We start from the raw sequence: 17,734 nt of genomic DNA, 5'->3' as shown, positions 1-17,734 counted from the left end.
CACATGCTCACTTGCCCCACTCCAGGTCTTACCTGTATTGTGAGGGCCTGCTTTCCACCTCACTTCCTAGAAGCAAGTTTTTGCACAGGACAGTGAGTGGTGGGCATGGGAAAGCATCCACAGCGTCCAGTCAGGTCGGGGGGAATATGTGTCTGTGTGAGTCAGAAATGGCAGGAAACTGCCGGTCAGATCTGAGAGATCCTGGACAGAACTTGTGTGAGCAGGAAGTTTGGTTTATCACACATTGCTGTTCTTCTGTCCATTGTCATTCGGGTTCACCAGGTACCTGTGCTGTAAATCAAGTAGTTACGTCCATAAAGACGCAGAGCTGCAAGATACTGAGTTAGCTTTAGAGAGAAGAAAGGTGTACTTGGGCTTCTAGCTCCTGACGGTTCATCCCATGGTCATGGGCTGCATTGCTGTGAGGCAGAGCATCCTAGATTGGTGGAAGAGATAAATGGAACAAAGCCACTTCTATCATGGCGGTCAGGAAGCAGTTAGAGACAGAGGCTTTGAGAAGATGGCCCCTAAGGGCATTGCCGCCCTGTGGTCCACTTTCTCAGACTAGGCTCCGCCTCCAAATGTCTTCATCATTTTTCGGTAATGCCATCCGATTGTGACCCCATTGGTGGTTACCGTTTGGTGTCAGAGCCCTGCCTTTAGTTCAGTAACCCCTCAGTGGTTGGCTCCCTTAAACGGGATACCATGACTTCAGCCCCGCGGCATACTGTATGCAGGCCTGACATGTTGTGCCTCCTTCCTGCGTGTGGATGTGTTATGTGTGCTTGCATTTAGTCTGAGTCACAGACCTGGTGTCTCACAGTCTACCATGATCCTGTCATGAGTATATTTTATCTGAGAGTTGAACATTTTCTAATCTTTGATAGCATAAGCCTATTGCAGGACGTGAAGTCATTTAGGGCTCAAAGTCAGCCGTGGAAACATCTTGCCAGGTGTGACACACTGTCACCCTTTTCTCTCGGCAGAAGCAGCAGAAGTTTCGGGAGATGGGCAGTGCAATTCCCTGAGCTCCGAGGACCTTCCACACAGGTATCTCTGCTAACTCTAGACCTTCTGTGTCCATGCCCCGACCTTCAGCTGGGCTTTCCCTGCTGGGTTCTCAGGCCATCTGAGCTGCAGGAAGACACTCCCTTGATCCTCAGGGTGCTACTGTCCAGGGTTCTACCTGCTTTCTAGGCCCTTCTAGGAGCCTAGAAATATCCCGACTCTGTCTGCAGCATCAGGGCCAGCAGTGAGATGGTGACCAGCTGCGTCCGCTTGCATTCATCAGACCGGGTCACCCCTGCGTGACCGCGGCAGGTCTTAACACACTGTGTCTTCCCTTTGGTCATTGAGGATTAAAGTGTAATGGTCACATGGTGAGGACTTTTTATCTAGGAGAGAGTGGGAACTGTGGCACAGTGCAGACCCACAGAGACCATTGTTCAGAAATGGAATTTTTGTTTGTTTGTTTTTGTCTTTTTGAGACACCATTTCTCTGTGTAACTGCACTGACTGTCCCGGGACTCACGCTGTAGACCAGGCTGGTCTCAGACTCACAGACATGCACCTGCCTCTACCTCCCAAGTGCTGGGGTTAAAGGCGTGCACCACAACCACCCAGCCTGTAGTTCTGAATATGATTAGTATTAGTAGTCCTGCTGAGGGGACTGAGATAGACTAGGCCGCATGGTGAGCTCCTGTTTCCCGAAACTAAAACCGTGGCTAGGGAGATGGCTTAGTCAGTGAAGTGCTTGCCACACGTGTGAGGACAAGAGTTTAACCCCCAGTACTGGCATAAACACCAGGTGCAGGGCGCAAACCTGTAATCCAAGCCCTGGGGAGGCAGGAGGATCCCCTGGGGCTTGCCTGCCAGCCGTTCTAGCTGAATCAGTGAGCACCGGGTAAGACATAGTCTGTCATAAAGTCAGGTAGTGAGTGATGGAAAAGGCACCTCCACACGCAGCATGCGTGTGCACCCAGACACAGATGTATGTGTGCATATCTGTACCACCACCCAACAAAACAGGAGGAAAATTAGTGTGCAGATGTAACTGGAAACTTCAAAAAGTAGAAGACCCCTCCCTTCCCTATGTAATCCATCTCTCTGGTCGGCAAAGGACCATTTCTGCCCTGGGTGCACATGTGTGGGTGTCTGCTGTAGGGTGCCTCATCCCCGCCATGCCATCAAGCATGGATCTAACTGTGCCCTGTGGACATACCTGTCTGCTGTCCCCTTCCCCACCACCCAGCACAGGACCAGTTCCTGCCTCTGCCCTGCACACCCATCCATGCTCATCTGATATGGCCCCTCCATGGTCTCACTTTCTGCTCTTGCGCTATAGTTAACCCTGATCCAAGAAATGCTGAGTATGCTAAATGGAGCATTGCAGAATTAGTGGTGACCAAGTTTTTAGTCGCCTGCTCTTCTGAGTAGCGTGACGAGAGCTCTCCCGTTCCTTTTCTTCCTTTTTAAATTTATACTTCTGAAATACATTACATACCGACTGTAGTTTCCCTAACCTCCCCCGGTCTCTCCCCCCACCTCACCTTTCCCCCAGATCCACCCTCCTCCACCTCCCCTCAGAAAAGAACAGCCCTCTCAGGGATATCAACCAAATACGGCATAACAAGCTCCAATAATACCAGGCACATATTCTCACATCAAGGCTGTCTGAGCCTACCCGGTAGGAGGAAAAGGATCCTACAACATGTATGACCTTCAGGTTGTACGGAAAACTGACAGTTCCGACACTGCTGTGTGTGCAATCGCTGATAGAGTTATGCGTGTGAACTTGAACTTGGCATGATCTTCTATGATAGTGTGCACACACATGAATGCTTCTCTGCGCTCTCAGTGTATGATGTCTTTACTTCTAGTGGTGATCAAGGCAGCCAAGAAGTCAATGCCCTGGCCCGGTGGGCAGCCGACCCTGCCAACACAGCATGGATGGAAAGTAAGTCCTACCGCCCCAAGGCCTGGATCCCCACCCCTGAGCACCTACAAGTCTTGACAGGATGGCCGTGGGTTTCCTTTCCTGGCTGAGATCAGATTGCAACCTTTAAAATGCTAGATGTGACTGCCTCGCCGAATAAGGCACCAAGCCATGTGGCTAACATGGACGAGAATAATGGGCTAATATAAGTTATAAAAGTTAATAAGAAGTCTGAGCTACTAGACTAGTTTATAATAAAAAATAATAATACTCTTGTTTGTGGGAGTACTAACAAAAGCTTATGTAGGGAATTCTCCCGGGACTCCGAAGTGGCCTTTGCCCTGTGCTGAGACAGTCACAGCTGTGCACTGAGTATTTACCTCTCCTGCTTCTCCTTGGTACAGCCTGTCTTCACTGTATGGTGGGGAGGGAGCTAGCACTCGGACCTGCTGCCCGTTGTCCGCTGTTCTCCATGGAGACACCGTTGGCACTTCTAGGATGACCTTCACATTGTCTCTGTCAGTGGCGGTGCTCAGGGATGCTGTACAGGTCTCAGATTCCACTATTGTTTTAAGAAGCTGAGATGTTTTTAACCAGTCTTTTTTTTTAATTTTATTTTTTTTTTTTATTTTAAGGAAACAAACACATTATGCCTTTCTTACCCAGTAGCTCCTAATTTCTATGTAACTGTTTTATATGATTGGCTTAAAGGTCAGACTACCTTAGCTGCTCAACTGTTTGAGCTTCTTCTGGAAAGTCTTGGTTTGGTTTTAACTGTGACTTTGACACAGGATCTAGAGTGATTGCAATGACTTTTTGGGGGCTGCTGATTCAGAACCATCACAAGAACCTATAAATGTCTTGTTATGTACGTAGTGTCCAGGTTTCTTCAGCCACCCCCTTCACCAAACCCTAGGGCTCACACTACCCAGCCCTGTCTCGGGAGGAGAAATCTCTACTGTGGCCACAGTTGCTTGGGTCCTAGTGGTGTGCCAGCTGCCACCACGACTTCAGAATTGCAGTTTCTGGACTTGCTCCTTGTGGTGATGAGTGAGCATGCTGTGCGGGCGACAGTTTGTTTATCCTGTCTCCTGTGGTTTTCAGCACGCTAATACACTGTGGCTGGGTGTTCTCCCCCAGAAATGACAACACACACACTTTGCAAAAGTAGCCTCCAAAGCCTTTGTGTGAAGCATATATGAAGCATATATCCACATGAGGCGTGCAAGCATGTTATATATTCACTTCAGTTTCAGTGTCATTGCTGATCCAGTGTGACCATCTGTATGGTGTATTATACTTTTACAACACCCCCACCACACACAGACATACACACACACACATTGAGAAATCCTGTTCACAGAACACTCTTGTCCCCATAATACTGGGTGGGAAACTGTGCACTTGACTTACTGCCGACACGGGTGACTTCTCACCTATGGTGTAAATACTCCCCAGCCATCAGTGTAGTTCCGTGGATTCCCCATTGATGTGACACCAATGCGTACTCCTTTTATTCCTAAGACTTGTGTACCTCCTTTGTATTCTGAACCCCACAAGCTTAAACCTGCTCAAAAGAGCTATGGAGAGAGACACTGTTGGACGGTGATAGAATGAGTGGGCCTGGGAACTGTGAACTCCCCGCTCTTGATCGGATTTCCCATCTCTTCTGTTTTGAGATGAAGCTCTCATTCAGAGTGGTTCTTTGTGCTGAGACACAGTCGGTCATCCCTCCATGCTAACCTGTGGGGTATTTATAACATCACACCCATTGGCTCTGGTCAGCTTTTAACAGGTATTCCCTTATATTGCAGATCCAGAGGAAGCAATTTACGATGACGTTCCAAGGGAGAACTCAGACTCTGAACCAGGTTTGATCTTGTCTGGATTGGAGTTTCAGGTCCAGTTTAGCAGTCTTTTGTTTTGGGTACAAAAGTAGATAGTGCGTGTGCAACCCCCAGGTCCGGCACGCGTGTTTTGTCTTTGGTTTTGGTGTTTATCTTGTGTGGTGTGTTTGAGGGCTGGTGTGTTTGCTCGCCGCTCTCGATGCACTAAGAGCAACAGATATGAAAAACAGGAGCCGAGGTTGGAAACACTGAGGCTAAGCATTCTAGCATGCGTCTAAGACGTGCTTGACAGAAAAACACAGTAAGTCAGGCCCTGGCTTTCTAGACCTGAAAGAAAGCGACCACTGTGAGATCGTAGCGATAGAAGCCTGAAGCAGGGTTCACTGAACGTTGATCTGGTACTTAGCAAATGTAACTGAGACCGCAGAGCACCAGATCGCTGCGACAGCCTTAAAGCAGCGAAAGAAACAGGCGAGCCGCTGAGAGCTGCGGAGAGGATGGCAGGAGAAGGATGGGTTGGAAGAGGGAGGCGCTTCCACATCCCCACACAAGCACAATCTTTTCAACATGCCATGGCAGCCAGAAAGCTTGGGTTTGTCCTCACTGCTGGAGCAGCAGTGCACACGTAGGGAAAGGATACGGAAGCAGAAGGAAGCAGTGGGCAGCAAGAGAGCGGAGAGCATTGCCGCTGGCAGAGCTGTGGTGAACCACAAGGCACAGTCGAGGCAGCTGACCGTGCTGATGGTTTACAGGTGGGCTGGCCCTCAGAGCTGGGCCCCTCTACACTGGCAGGGTAGTGGCTTAGTTTGTTTGTTTGTTTTTTTTTGTGGTTTGTGGTTTTGTTTAGCTGTGAAAGGTTCTATGTGTATCTGATGGGCAGCACTCGAGAGCATAGAAATACATCATTTAACTTCTAAACCAGTGAGCACAACCAATCCGGTTGAAAGCAAGGATTCATAAATTATGGAGAAAACAAGTAAAAGCACGAGGGAAGACTGTGGAGCCCAGATATCAGCACTTCCAGTTAAGATAAAAGGGGTCCGGCCGCCTGTGAGGACACAGACAGCGTGGGAGCAGTGTGTGGGAAGGAAATTGGACGGCGACCAAAAGGGGGCCAGTCTCCCTACCAGCCTACTAGGTGTCGCACTAGCCGGCATTAACTCATGCACATTAGGGTCCTGTTTTGTGGCATTGTTAGAGGGACAGGGTGGCCTCACAGGACAGGCTCCATATGCATACAGAAAGTTACATCTGAGGTATGGCCAGAATCAGATTCTTTGTGTAACTGGAGTGTGAGATTTTACAAAACCTGTCACTATTGATGGGTGCTGGCTGCGGAATCAGTGGCTGCAGAATCAGTGGCTGTAGAATCAGTGGCTGCAGAATCAACCAGTGACTGTAGAATCAGTGGCTGCAGAATCAGTGGCTGCAGAATCAGTGGCTGCAGAATCAGTGGCTGCAGAATCAACCAGTGACTGTAGAATCAGTGGCTGCAGAATCAGTGACTGCAGAATCAGTGGCTGCAGAATCAGTGGCTGCAGAATCAGTGGCTGCAGAATCAGTGGCTGCAGAATCAGTGGCTGCAGAATCAGTGGCTGTAGAATGCCAGCATAACTGGCTTCAAGACAGCTACAGTTTCCAAGTGTTTTATCAAGCACATGTAATACTTTAAAATTACGCACTATGCTTCTGTGGAAGTATCAACAAATGCCAAAAATGTGTTATGCAAATATCTCTTGATAAACAGTCTGTCTTAGGGTTTCTATGGCTGTCATAAAGCAACTTGGGAAGGAAATGGTTTATTCTAGTTTACATCTCTCAGGTCATCTTTGGCCACTGAGGACAGACAGGGCAGGAACCTGGAACAGAGGCCATGGAGGGGTGCTGCCTACTGACTTGCTGTTCATGGCTTGCTCAGCCTGCTTTCTTATAGCACCACAGCCACACGCCTGGGGTGGCCTTGCCCAGAGTGATCTGGCCCCTCCCACATTAATCACCAAGAAAATGCCCTACAAGCTTTGCCTACAGGCCATTCTGGTGGGGGCATTTTCTCAGTTGAGGTTCTCTCTTTCCAAATGATTCTAGTTTGTGTCATGCTGACATTAAGCTACCACACAGTTCAATAAAATTGACCTTAAAAATGAACGTAACTTTTAAAAGAATAAAACTAATATAAATTATTGGGCCTGGTGATATTCCACTGTCATCCTAGCTACTCTGGAGGCTGAGGCAGGAGGATTGCAGTTCAAGGCCAGTCTGAGCTGCCCAACGTACAGAATGAGTACAGGGTATGGTGGGCAGCTAGTGCAACCCAGCGATAGTCAAGTTGAAGGTGTGGGAATACACAGTGCCGTGGCAGAGCGCCATCCTTGTGTCTTTGAGACCCCAGATTTACTATGAATGACTGAATGACCATGTAACAAATATTGAAACCTCTGTATACAAATATAATTGTTCTGTTATCTTCAAAACCGTCAAAGATGAAGGGAGACTGAAAATCACAGCATATTTTGACTTTATTAATCTTCAAAACTCTCAGGACAGATTTATAGCAATGAAGTTATTGAGATAATGGCCTATGCTCAAAATTTATTGAAAGGTAATGAGATCCAGCCCAGTTCCTTGGAGGACGTCAGCAGAGCGTGGCAGAAAGGATACCATGACTGGGGCAAAGTGTGAAGTAAAAGCCAGAACAGTAAGACGTGTCAGGAAAAACCAAAGCTATTGTCTGACAAGCGGCCGGCTCTGCTGACAGTTTCAGGAGGGAAGCGGAGCAAGGAAGGGGGAAGGGAAGATCGCTTCAGTGGCGGTGATGGCAGCATCCATTGTAAAAATCGTAACTTGAGATCAATCAATTAAAATAGTTAAGTAAGTGACACTGTAATTCTCTTGTAAGAGTCACCCATGCTCAAAGGGGAAAACATAATGCCTTCCATAGTCATCCAAGTCTCTCAGTCAGGAGTTTCCCTCAAATGCAGAGGCCCTGCCCCAGTGTGACAGCCAGTGCTGAGCATAGGGGGAGAATGCCACCACTGTCCGTAGTTCCAGGGGGCAGTGGCCTCACTCGTGTCCCGGCTTACACAGCTGTGCACTGTTGGAAGAGCTGTTTATCATCTTCAGATCCTGCGTACATCAGGTGTCAGCTTCTCTGCCTGCCTTTTGCCTATCTATCCAAAATCTGCATGTTCCACATATACAGGAAGCTCTCCTATGGAAAGTTCGTGATGGCTAGAACATCATTTACTATATTGTTATGTTACTTGCTGTAGTCGTGCTGGGTCCTTGGGATGCCAGTGCTGTAGTGACGTGCCAGAAGCACATGCAGAGCGTTCTCAGATACCAGTCACTGCCCACGCGGAGGAGACTCTGAGAGCTGGTGTCCTCAGCAACATCTGCATTGTTCCTGAGCGGTGCTGGACAACCTCTCTCTGGACCGTAGGTGGAAAGGTAGCTCAGCAAGCTCGTGCACCCAGATTTAACCCAGTTTCCCCTTGGTCTGTGCACTCAGATGAAATGATTTATGATGATGTGGAGAATGGAGACGAAGGCGGAAACAGCTCACTGGAATACGGGTGGAGCTCCAGTGAATTTGAAAGCTATGAGGAGCAAAGTGACTCGGAGGGCAAGAATGGAATTCCCAGGTCCTTCCTGCGCAGCAGCCACAAAAAGCAAGTATGTGCTTAGTCTGTGTGATGGGCAAAGGTCTCGCTCTCCCGGGAACGGGACTGGAAAATGTATTCTGAGTCACACACTTACGTGGTTATTTCTGAGACATTAATGTGTTGTTTGAGGAATGTAGGGTACCACTGAAGTAGTCTCTTAGCTCTAACACAGGAGGATCTGGCTGCTACAGCCTTATAAAGCCACTTCTGCCGTCCTAAACAGCCTCAATACCTGAACATTAAGAAGTGGTAAAAGCCATGTGTTGGCACAGGTGTAATCCTGGCACTTGAGAGGTTGGATTAGGAGGATTGCTAGGAGTTGAAGGCCAGCCTGGGTTGTGGTATCAGGACAGCCAGGGCTACAGAGAAAGAACCTTCTCAAAAGACAAGGTTAAAAGGGAAGAGAAATATGAGTGGGCACTAAATTGATGTAGTCTGGGCAGTCACAGTCCTTGTGCACAGAGTGAGCCGGCCGGGTCCCTTTGGACAGGGCAGGCACAGCCCTGCTTTGCTTCCACACTCCTGCCATGAGCAACTGCGTGTGACCTGGATGATGTGAAGACAGAGGTGTAACATGAGGGCCGGGCTTGCTTGTTGGGGGCTGTGGACAGGAATCCTCGTGGGCTTGGCCTGCCCAACACAGAAGTGCAGGAGGAGACAGACTTTCTAGATTGAAGGAGTCATGTTTTTAAAGCTGCCGGAGTAAAACCGAGTTGTTGAAGTAGTGTCAAATTTCTGTTAAACATTACTTAAAATATCTTGTCCTGGTTGACATGAGACATCCCCTCCCCACCCCGGGGAGAAACATCTGGCTGTGTGTGCTACTGATGGTGGGGACTGGAGGAAGGGTGGTTCGGCACACCCAGCCAAACGTCCGTCAGGGTGTTACCTTAGCACGGAGACTGTCTTCCCACAGCAACTGCGCTCCAGCACGGTCCCGAGCACCAGGTTCTTTCCACTGGACGCTGACACAAAATAATTTGAAGTGTATTTTGCATGTTGAATTCCTGTCTCCTCAAGATGTAACCGAATGGTCTTATGCAGGTCTTTCTGCACATTAGTGGCTCTGTTCTTCCCTGGGGCACCCGCAGTCCACTGGTGGAAGGAGCATGTGTCCTTCCTGCATGCCTCACTCACGCGTGGGTTTCCCTCAGGTCAGCAGAGCCAGCCATGGCCTCCAGCCGGAAGGTGCCGCATCCTCCGTGCAGGCTAGGTCTCTGGGGCCCCACAGGGTCTGTTCTGAAAAGCATGTCTCTTTGTGCCACAGCTCTCTCATGACCTAACCCGCTTTAAGGCGCACTGTGAGGAAAAGATGAGAGGCCTGGTGGCCAGTACGGTGGGAGCCATGGAGGTGCCGCAGGCAAAGCGCAGGCAGGAGCGGAAGGTAGTGTGGCTCCTCCTTACCCTCTGCGATGCGCATGTGCTCCAGAGCAGACCATGCTGTGCACAAGGTAGACTTGTGCCGTGTGCAACTCAGCCAGAACAGTGGTTCTCAAAGCATGGCCCAGGGCTCCCAGGCCACTCGGGCATTTCCAGGGCCATCCTTAACCATCTCTGTGAGCTTGGTCCCTCGCAAGTGAAGGGAGGGGCTTCCAGGAGCTTGTCGTGTGTAACATAGCAACAGATAGAGTATGGAGTCCGCAGTGTCTGGGGGATTCCTCAGCATGCAAAACAAATATCAATTCTGTTTCGAAAAAGAGAATCGTTTCTCATAATTGCGTTATTGAATGTAAAATGCAATAGATTTATTATATTCTAAGTAAACATCACTATAACATTCAAAATTGTTACTAGTTTTTACTTTACCACTGTTGCTGTAGATTAATACAGTGTGAACGAAAGCTGTTAGGGCGTTCAGTGGCCTCTAAGAACCGAGTGAAGGAGAGCAAGGGCCTAGCAAGCTCAAGGCCCTGGGCTCATTTCTAGCCCTGCTCAAAAACACAGAAATGATTGTGAAGTTGAAGGGACTCCTAGGCCAGAAGTTTGAGAACTACTGGGTTTTTGCATACTTTAGTCCTTGGAGATGTGCTTTAAAGGGGCACTGTCAAGTAACCTTCCCTGACTCGCCATCCCTTGTCCTGTGAGATCTTTTCATGTGTTAGATAGATTTCACTAAAACTCAATGTCCTTGGAGCCAGCTCTGGGCAGTGGTGGCTCCACTCCCCGGCATTCATACGCTGGGCTTTCTGAAGCAGAGCTGCCTCCCCTGGAGACATGGGACTGTTTGGTCAGTGTCTGATGGTTCCCTGCAGGACTGCGAGAGGACTGAGGCAGATCCATGAGATGGTAACTCCAGGGTGTTCCTGGGAGCCATGGGCTCTCTGACAGTTGGGGTAGCCTGCTGTATGAGGTCAACTCCATCCAGCTCAGAAACGTTTGAGTGTTGCTGGGTGACAGGCCCGGAGACGTGAGCAAGTGCTAGGATCATGGACAGTGAGCCCCGCCTTCAGGTTGAGCCTGGGGCGAGTCTCCTTACCTCTCATTTACCTGACATGGAGGTATGCTTTGGGGTCTCCAGGGGCCCTTCTATCTGAGTCTTCTTTCCTCTGATTATCCTGATGTGGTCAAGTGGGACTGAGGTACAACTGCCCGTGGTTGGGGCATGGCAGAGCAGGACCTAGAAAGATAACCGCAGTGACATACCAACAGGTTATGGTCAGGAGTGGAACTGAGGGGCACAGGAATTAGGATGGGAGACAAGAGTCACTTTGTCAGTTTTACGCTTACAGGAAAGAATGATTATGAAAGGATAGAAATCCGAGATGGGGTGCTGGATTGGAAGTGTAGATGGGGGTTGAGTACAGCTACGTTGAATGGCCGTTGAATAGAAAGCAGCAGTAGCAGCATTGGGAAGGAGAGGACTTTAGTGTGGACTCCCCCAAAGACGGCTGTCCCCTGGGTGAAGTGGTCAAGAGCAGGTAGTGGGCATGAGCTGCAGGCCTGGTTGCCATGGCAACTTGCGGAGTGTTAAACCAGGCTTGCTAAGGATGCTGGCTTACTTCCTCACTGGTCTCTTGGGTTTTCTCTGAAAGGACATTGAACGTCTACTGCCAGTACCATCAACACTAGCTATTTACAGAGTAGGACACGAGCTGCCAGCATGTGCCAAGGCCATTCTTGGGCACCTGTGACTTAGATTTGAATGTTAAATCACAGCCTTGGCTGGAGGAAACCAGGTCCAGTGAACTCAACCCACATGGGTTGTTGTCTTTCTGACTTACGTCCCTACAGAGGGATTGGCTGTCTTCTCACCCGGGCCAATCTCAGCCCTCTCTCTATCCTTGACCCCTTCTTTCTGAACAACTGGGTATAGACCTGGGACATGTCAGGAAGGACTCCTGTGGAGAGCATCCAAAAACTGAAGTGAGCATGCAGTTAACTCTTCTGCCCTTGGCTTAGGGGCACATGACTGTCTGCCACTCCACAAAGCTCCCCGGGTTTGAAATTTAAATACTAATTTAAAGTTTAAAATGAAATACTAATAAAAAAAATAGCAGGAATGTTTTTGAACCATGCTAAGGAAGGACTCTTCCTTAGCAACCACAAAGCAGAAAGGAAAAAACAAATCAGAAGTTTCTTAGAACCGCAAACACATACACACTGACCATAACCAAGAAGGCTCTCCCAAACTGGAATGCTCCCTCCACATAGTGTGTCTGCCCGGACTACTTGACAGTATTCTTTTAAAGTCACGGCAGGGGACGTCGTGCTGGCCCATCTCAGCAGCTCCTTACTCCTTGCTTCTGTTTTACAGATGCAGAAGCTCATGAAGGCAGCCAAGGAGGGCACCAAAGACGGGCTGGAGAAGACCAAAGCTGCCGTGAAGAGAGGCCGTTCCTTCATTAGGACCAAGTCTTTTGTCTCTCAAGGTCCGGAACCCATTTTTACATGCAGCATGAGCCTGGCTCAGCTTTCCTTTCTCTTGGGGCACTGGCTCAGATAGTGTGGAAGCAGTGTGGAGATTCCTGCACTTCCCCTCAGCAGAGAGACTTGCTCCACCCAGCTGACCAAGGCCTGCCCCTTCCAAATGAAGGAGAGGCTTTTCTGTTTCAGGCCCCCATGTAGTTGTAGGGTATTGGCCAAATATGTAAAAGGATGCACACACTAAAATACAAAGTTAACGGAGTCTCTGTAAATAGCTGAGTCTTCTGCCGCCCCCAGCTGCCCCTGTGTTCCGCTTCCCTATAGCCATCAGGTGCAGAGACCCTATCTGTGCATGCCTCCCTAAATCACACTGCTGCATGATAGTACTGATCGGCGCTCCCAGTCTTGGTCACTCTGCAGGGACTTGGGCTGTATGTCAGGAGGTAGCCGTCTACACAGGCCTTATAGAAGCCTTCTTGCTGGTGAGGGAAGACTTACTGGCATTACAATGCTCAAGTTTTCCTACATCTCACTAAAGGACTGTAGCCTGTGTGGCCTGTGTGTCTGGGGATGCTGAATGCTGTCCTAGGCTGCGGGCATGAGATCCTGTAGGTCAGAGAAAGTTCCTAGAGCTGAGCCAGATACCAGCTAGGACCTGAAGACCAGTGCAGGCCTCCCGGGCTGGGTGCAGCTGTGAGAGGAGGTAATGGCAAATCTCTGGTCAGCCGGGATGGTTCTCTTGGAGAGTGGGGATAGGAGAGAGATGGGGGAACCCAGAGATGTGCCCCTAAATGTGCTGTCTGTCTCCCCTCCCCAAGCTGCCACGTAAGCAGCTTGGCCTGAGCAAGAGTTCTCAGTCCTGGATGTCTGAGCTTCCTGGAAAGCCCATTATAAACCTCACTTGTTCGGGTCCTCAGCCATTCAGTTGGCCTCTCAGGCCTCTCTTACCTGGGAGCTCCTGTGCCCCTGCATCCAGACACAGTGCACATTCTAGCTCATCTCTGTCTGAGTGTCTGAAGTGGGTTTAGTTTGGGTTTAAACTTTTCCCAGTGTGGGGGATGGACCCCAGGGCCTTGCCACACATTGACAAGCACTCGGTCCCTGAGTTAGATTCCCAGATTTAAAGTTTGATTTTTGTAAAATTGTGCATTTTCAAACCCCAGTGTGTGGAAGACAGGGAGTTAATAGGTAGGTCCCACCGGGAGTCCTCTGTGGTAACTAAGTGTCCTCTCTCAGCCCCTGCTGCTTTTCTGTTTATGATTGTGTTACTTTGTAATGTTAGAAGCTAAAATATCTATTTGACTACATAACTAAAGATAAACTTCAAAATCTCAATGCTGATGCTCAATTACCCTTGTGAAAGAATTTTTTTATTGGGTTTGTTATATTTCCAATTTAATAATAACCATGTGGAAAGTATATATTTAGACTTGAAATCTTCTTACAGAGATGATTTATTTTATTTTAAAACATGGCTTGTTTTACTGTACTATGATGTCATAAATACAAAATTTTAATGTAAAACTCATGCATTTCAACTTTTCTTTTTTTTAGATCACAGGTATTGTTTTGAAGAAGAGCAGAATTTGTTCATCGATGTTGAGTGCAAGCACCCAGAGGCTGTCCTGACCCCGATGCCCGAGGGCTTGTCTCAGCAACAGGTGAGTGAGGGGCTCACGCTGGGGAGCCCGCTGCTGTCTCTGATCACCATCATACATTGGGGCTTCCACAGTTTGCCCTACACCAGCGATGAGAAGGTCTGGTCTTTGCTCTGGTCTCAGCACAGTTCCCTAAATACCGTAATTTCACATCCAAGTGTAAGGGTGAGAGATGGGTGGAACTTAATTTCTCTGTCACAAGTTATTTATTCTAGCGCATACTGATAGGATAATTTTGTAGAGACAGTAATACATAGTGAACCACGCCTGTAATTCTAGCACTGGGGAAGTTGAGGCAGGAGGATTGCTGCCAGTTTGAGGCCAACCTTGTAGAGGTATTTCGTTTGTATTTTAATAGATAAAGCTTCCCTGAAGATCCGAGAGTAAAACAGCCCCCCACTGGTCAGCCTTACAGACCAGGCAGTGGTAGCACACACCTCTAATCCCAGTAGCCACCGTTGTTTGCCATAGAAACTGGTTGGTGCGTGCCTTTAATCCCAGTACTGAAGAGTGATATAAAAGTCTCATTCTGAGATTCCTGGAGGCAGGATCAGTCCATTTTGGACTGAGGTAGAGGTAAGAGCCAGTGGCTGGCTGCTTTGCTCTTCTGGCCTTCAAGTTGAACCCCAATTTCTGTCTTAAGGTTTTTTATTAATCGTGCTTCACAGGGTAGGATATATAGCCAGACCCTATCTCAATAAAATCCTTAAAGAGACAGTATACAAGTATGTGTAAAAGATGTGTATACACAGGTGCCTAAAATTGAGATTAAAATGATAGACTTTCTTTTTAAAGGCTTCATTTATTTTATGGATGTGTGTGTTTTGCCTCCAAGTATGTAAGAGTACCGTGTGCATGCCTGGTACCCAAGGCAGTCAGAAGAGGGCATTAGATCTCCTGGAATTGGCATTACAGATGGCTGCGAACCACCATGTAGGTGCTGGGAACTGAAGTTGGTTCCTCTGCAAAAGAAGCCAGTGCTCTTAACCACTGAACCATCGCTCTAGTCCCCACATGATAGACTTTTAATAACTAATGAAATTATCTGGATATAATTTGTTTTATAACATCTGACAGTAAATTTGGGGAGGTGGCTGAAAGTCAGTGGTTTCAATTTGATTTTCCTTGGTAAAAGGAAAATATAAGAAAAAACCCATAATTCAGTTTATGAGACATAATTCAGTTTGTGAATAATACACTAATGAATAAATGAAGATTAATAACAAGTTAGAGATGAGCCCGTGGATAGGTCGACAGGCTGGTGATAAATAGAGATGCATAGATGGTGTATAGGTAAATAGATGCAAACCATGGACACATAAAAGGAAACTAACGTGCTACATCGCAAGGTTAGCGTTGAAAAGGCTAAAGAGGATGTTAATATTGTTCAGGCCCGGTCAGCAAGCTTACCTTCTCTTAGCATTGAAAATGGAGCCCAGGCAGAAGTGGCAGTGAGTAAAGAGATGTCTGTCAGCAGGGTTACACATCCACAGTGAGGAGGTGTGAGCTAAGAGAGGATGGCCTCATGGCCGCTCAGAGTGCTTCTAACCCCGCTTCATCTGTGCTTTCTGAGGCGGGTTCTGGGTTTGTAGGCAAAGCTGTCAGGAACTCAAAAGTTTAGGCCTAGTGTGTTGTTAGTCCTCCTGCCTCGGCCTCCTCGCTACCGGGATTGCAGGTATCAACTGCCAAGCCTGTGTTCATACAATGCTTGCTACATATGTGAAGGGATTTGAGTTTGACCCCCTAGAGCCTGTAACACATTGAGCATGGTGAGATACATCCCAGTACTGGGGAGCAGGCTAGCCGGATCCCTGTGGCTCACTGATGAGCAAGCCTACCAAGCTGGTGAGCCACAGGCCAGCAAATGAGCTTGTCCCAAAAAGCTGAAGTGCCTGGGGATGACCTACACACTGCCTGCCTGTCTCGCTCTTACACACACACACACACACACACACACACACACACACACACACAGTTTTGAGCTTCTTTCGATATCTTCGGAAGGTGCACCGTAGTCTTAGTTTTGTGAGTTCGATATGTAGTCCTTTCTGTAAGAGAGCAATGGCTGTCTTGCTAATATTTCATAAGTCATGGTTAAACTCTGACCCTTGCGTGTTCAGGGTGGAAATGATTCTTGACCACTAGGTGGCACTGCAGTATCTGCAGATCATGCCATTTAGCAAGTGTTTGCATGAAGAGTTCTGGTGTGTACTGGTGTGAATGTGGTGTGTGTGCATGTGTCCATACCATGTGTGATGGTAATGTGTGTACAGATGCATGTGCTAAGCATGTGTATGTTTGTGGGTGTTGATTTAAGGAAAACTCTACTGTAGTATTTTGCCTTATTTTCCATGTTAGTGGTTGATACTTGCTAGGGTGTATTTGGGGTAATGACACCACCACAGATTGCTGGCATTTTGCAGACATGTTACAGCTGTATGCTGATATCTTATATTAGCAATGAAAAAAATCAGAAAATGTGGTTTAAATGCAAGCGTCTCACAATCTCTCCTGAGAAGTTCACATCGCCCATGACAGGAGAGGGCTAACACGCTGTCCAGGTGTGTCTGAGCAAAGCCGTGCGTTGTTCCATCTTCTGCAGGCATTCTGCTCGTCTGCAGCCCTGGAGTAGTGACTTTTAGGTGGCTGCTGCTAGTGGTGTTATTTGATTGAGACTGAAGTGTTCCTGCCCTCAGTTTAGACGTGAAACATCACGTCGTGTGGGATTGAGAACTTGAAACCTGATTGGTTAATTCAGATCATGGATGTTGCATAAGCCAGTGTGTTTTTCCTGCTGTTGTTCTGTTTGTCCTGCTGCTGTCCTAGTTTGAGGGCTTCTTGTTTGTTTGTTTGTTTGTTTTTGTTTGTTTGGTTTATTTTTTATTTCGAGACAGGGTTTTGCTGTGTAACTTTGGAACCTTGAGTTGGTCCTAGAACTTGCCCTGTAAACAAGACTGGCCTTAAAACTCACGGAAATCCGCCTGCTTCTGCCTCCCAAGTGCTGGGATTAAAGTGTGCACCACCACCGCCCAGCTATAATTTGAGGTATAAAAGGTGACAGTTGTGTCACCAGAGATGTGTTTTATACCAGCTGTGCTGTTTAGTTAGCACACCGCTTACAACATTCCCTCAGAGGCCTCCTTTAACTCTATTTTAAAAATACCTTGCTGCCGGGTGAGTTTGAGGCCAGCCTGGTCTGCAGAGCAAGCTTCAAGACAGGCTTCAAAGCGACACAGAGAAACCCCGTCCCATTCTGTAGCTCTGGCAACCTGACACTTGCTGTGTAAACAGTGTCATCCTGAACCACGAAGCTCTACCTGCCCCTGTCTCTCCAGTGCTGACCAGAGATGTGCACCACCACATCTGGCAAAAATATTTTTTTAGTGAGCAGGCTTTAACCTGGAAGTACAGTTGACCTGTGTGCATCCTGAAGCAACTGTCTGCCGTCTTGTTCGCCCTTCCTGACAGGTTGTAAGGAGGTACATCCTGGGTTCCATTGTCGAGAGTGAGAAGAACTACGTGGATGCTCTGCGGAGGATTCTGGAGGTACCCAGCACCTGCGGCATGCTTCACCCCCTCCTTCCCCGTCCGCACATAGTTTTGTTGGATGTGTGCCGTATGTGTATAATTTATGACACAAAGTGTACAAGTGTGAGAAATTCTCTGGAAAGTGTAACTCTCGTGACTGCATGCTGACGTTGAAAGTCACGTGATTTGTTCTGAAGTGAGACTAACTCTCCTGCCACCTCAGGTGACTGAACTGTCCAT

The 17,734-nt window shown here is 48.0% G+C and overlaps 1 protein-coding gene across 3 annotated transcripts in view; it reads left to right on the top strand.

Annotated features, from left to right (window-relative positions):
- Arhgef10 (Rho guanine nucleotide exchange factor 10) overlaps positions 1-17,734 on the top strand; it is an 85,008-nt gene that overhangs the window by 19,623 nt on the left and 47,651 nt on the right. For 2 of the 3 annotated variants that reach the window (XM_048456274.3, XM_048456273.3), the window contains exons 5-12: positions 987-1,050; positions 2,880-2,956; positions 4,750-4,806; positions 8,291-8,454; positions 9,712-9,828; positions 12,199-12,313; positions 13,863-13,969; positions 17,435-17,512. In XM_048456274.3, coding sequence (XP_048312231.3) covers positions 987-1,050; positions 2,880-2,956; positions 4,750-4,806; positions 8,291-8,454; positions 9,712-9,828; positions 12,199-12,313; positions 13,863-13,969; positions 17,435-17,512 — 779 coding nt within the window. The remainder of the gene's footprint in view (positions 1-986; positions 1,051-2,879; positions 2,957-4,749; positions 4,807-8,290; positions 8,455-9,711; positions 9,829-12,198; positions 12,314-13,862; positions 13,970-17,434; positions 17,513-17,734) is intronic. The other variant, XM_048456275.3, reaches the window with a different exon arrangement.

This window comes from Myodes glareolus, chromosome 23 (assembly GCF_982192425.1).
Source record: "Myodes glareolus chromosome 23, mMyoGla1.1, whole genome shotgun sequence".
NCBI classification, from domain to species: Eukaryota; Metazoa; Chordata; class Mammalia; order Rodentia; family Cricetidae; genus Myodes; species Myodes glareolus.
The sequence above is the reverse complement of the archived record's forward strand: the minus strand, read 5'-3'. Positions and strand labels throughout refer to the sequence as shown.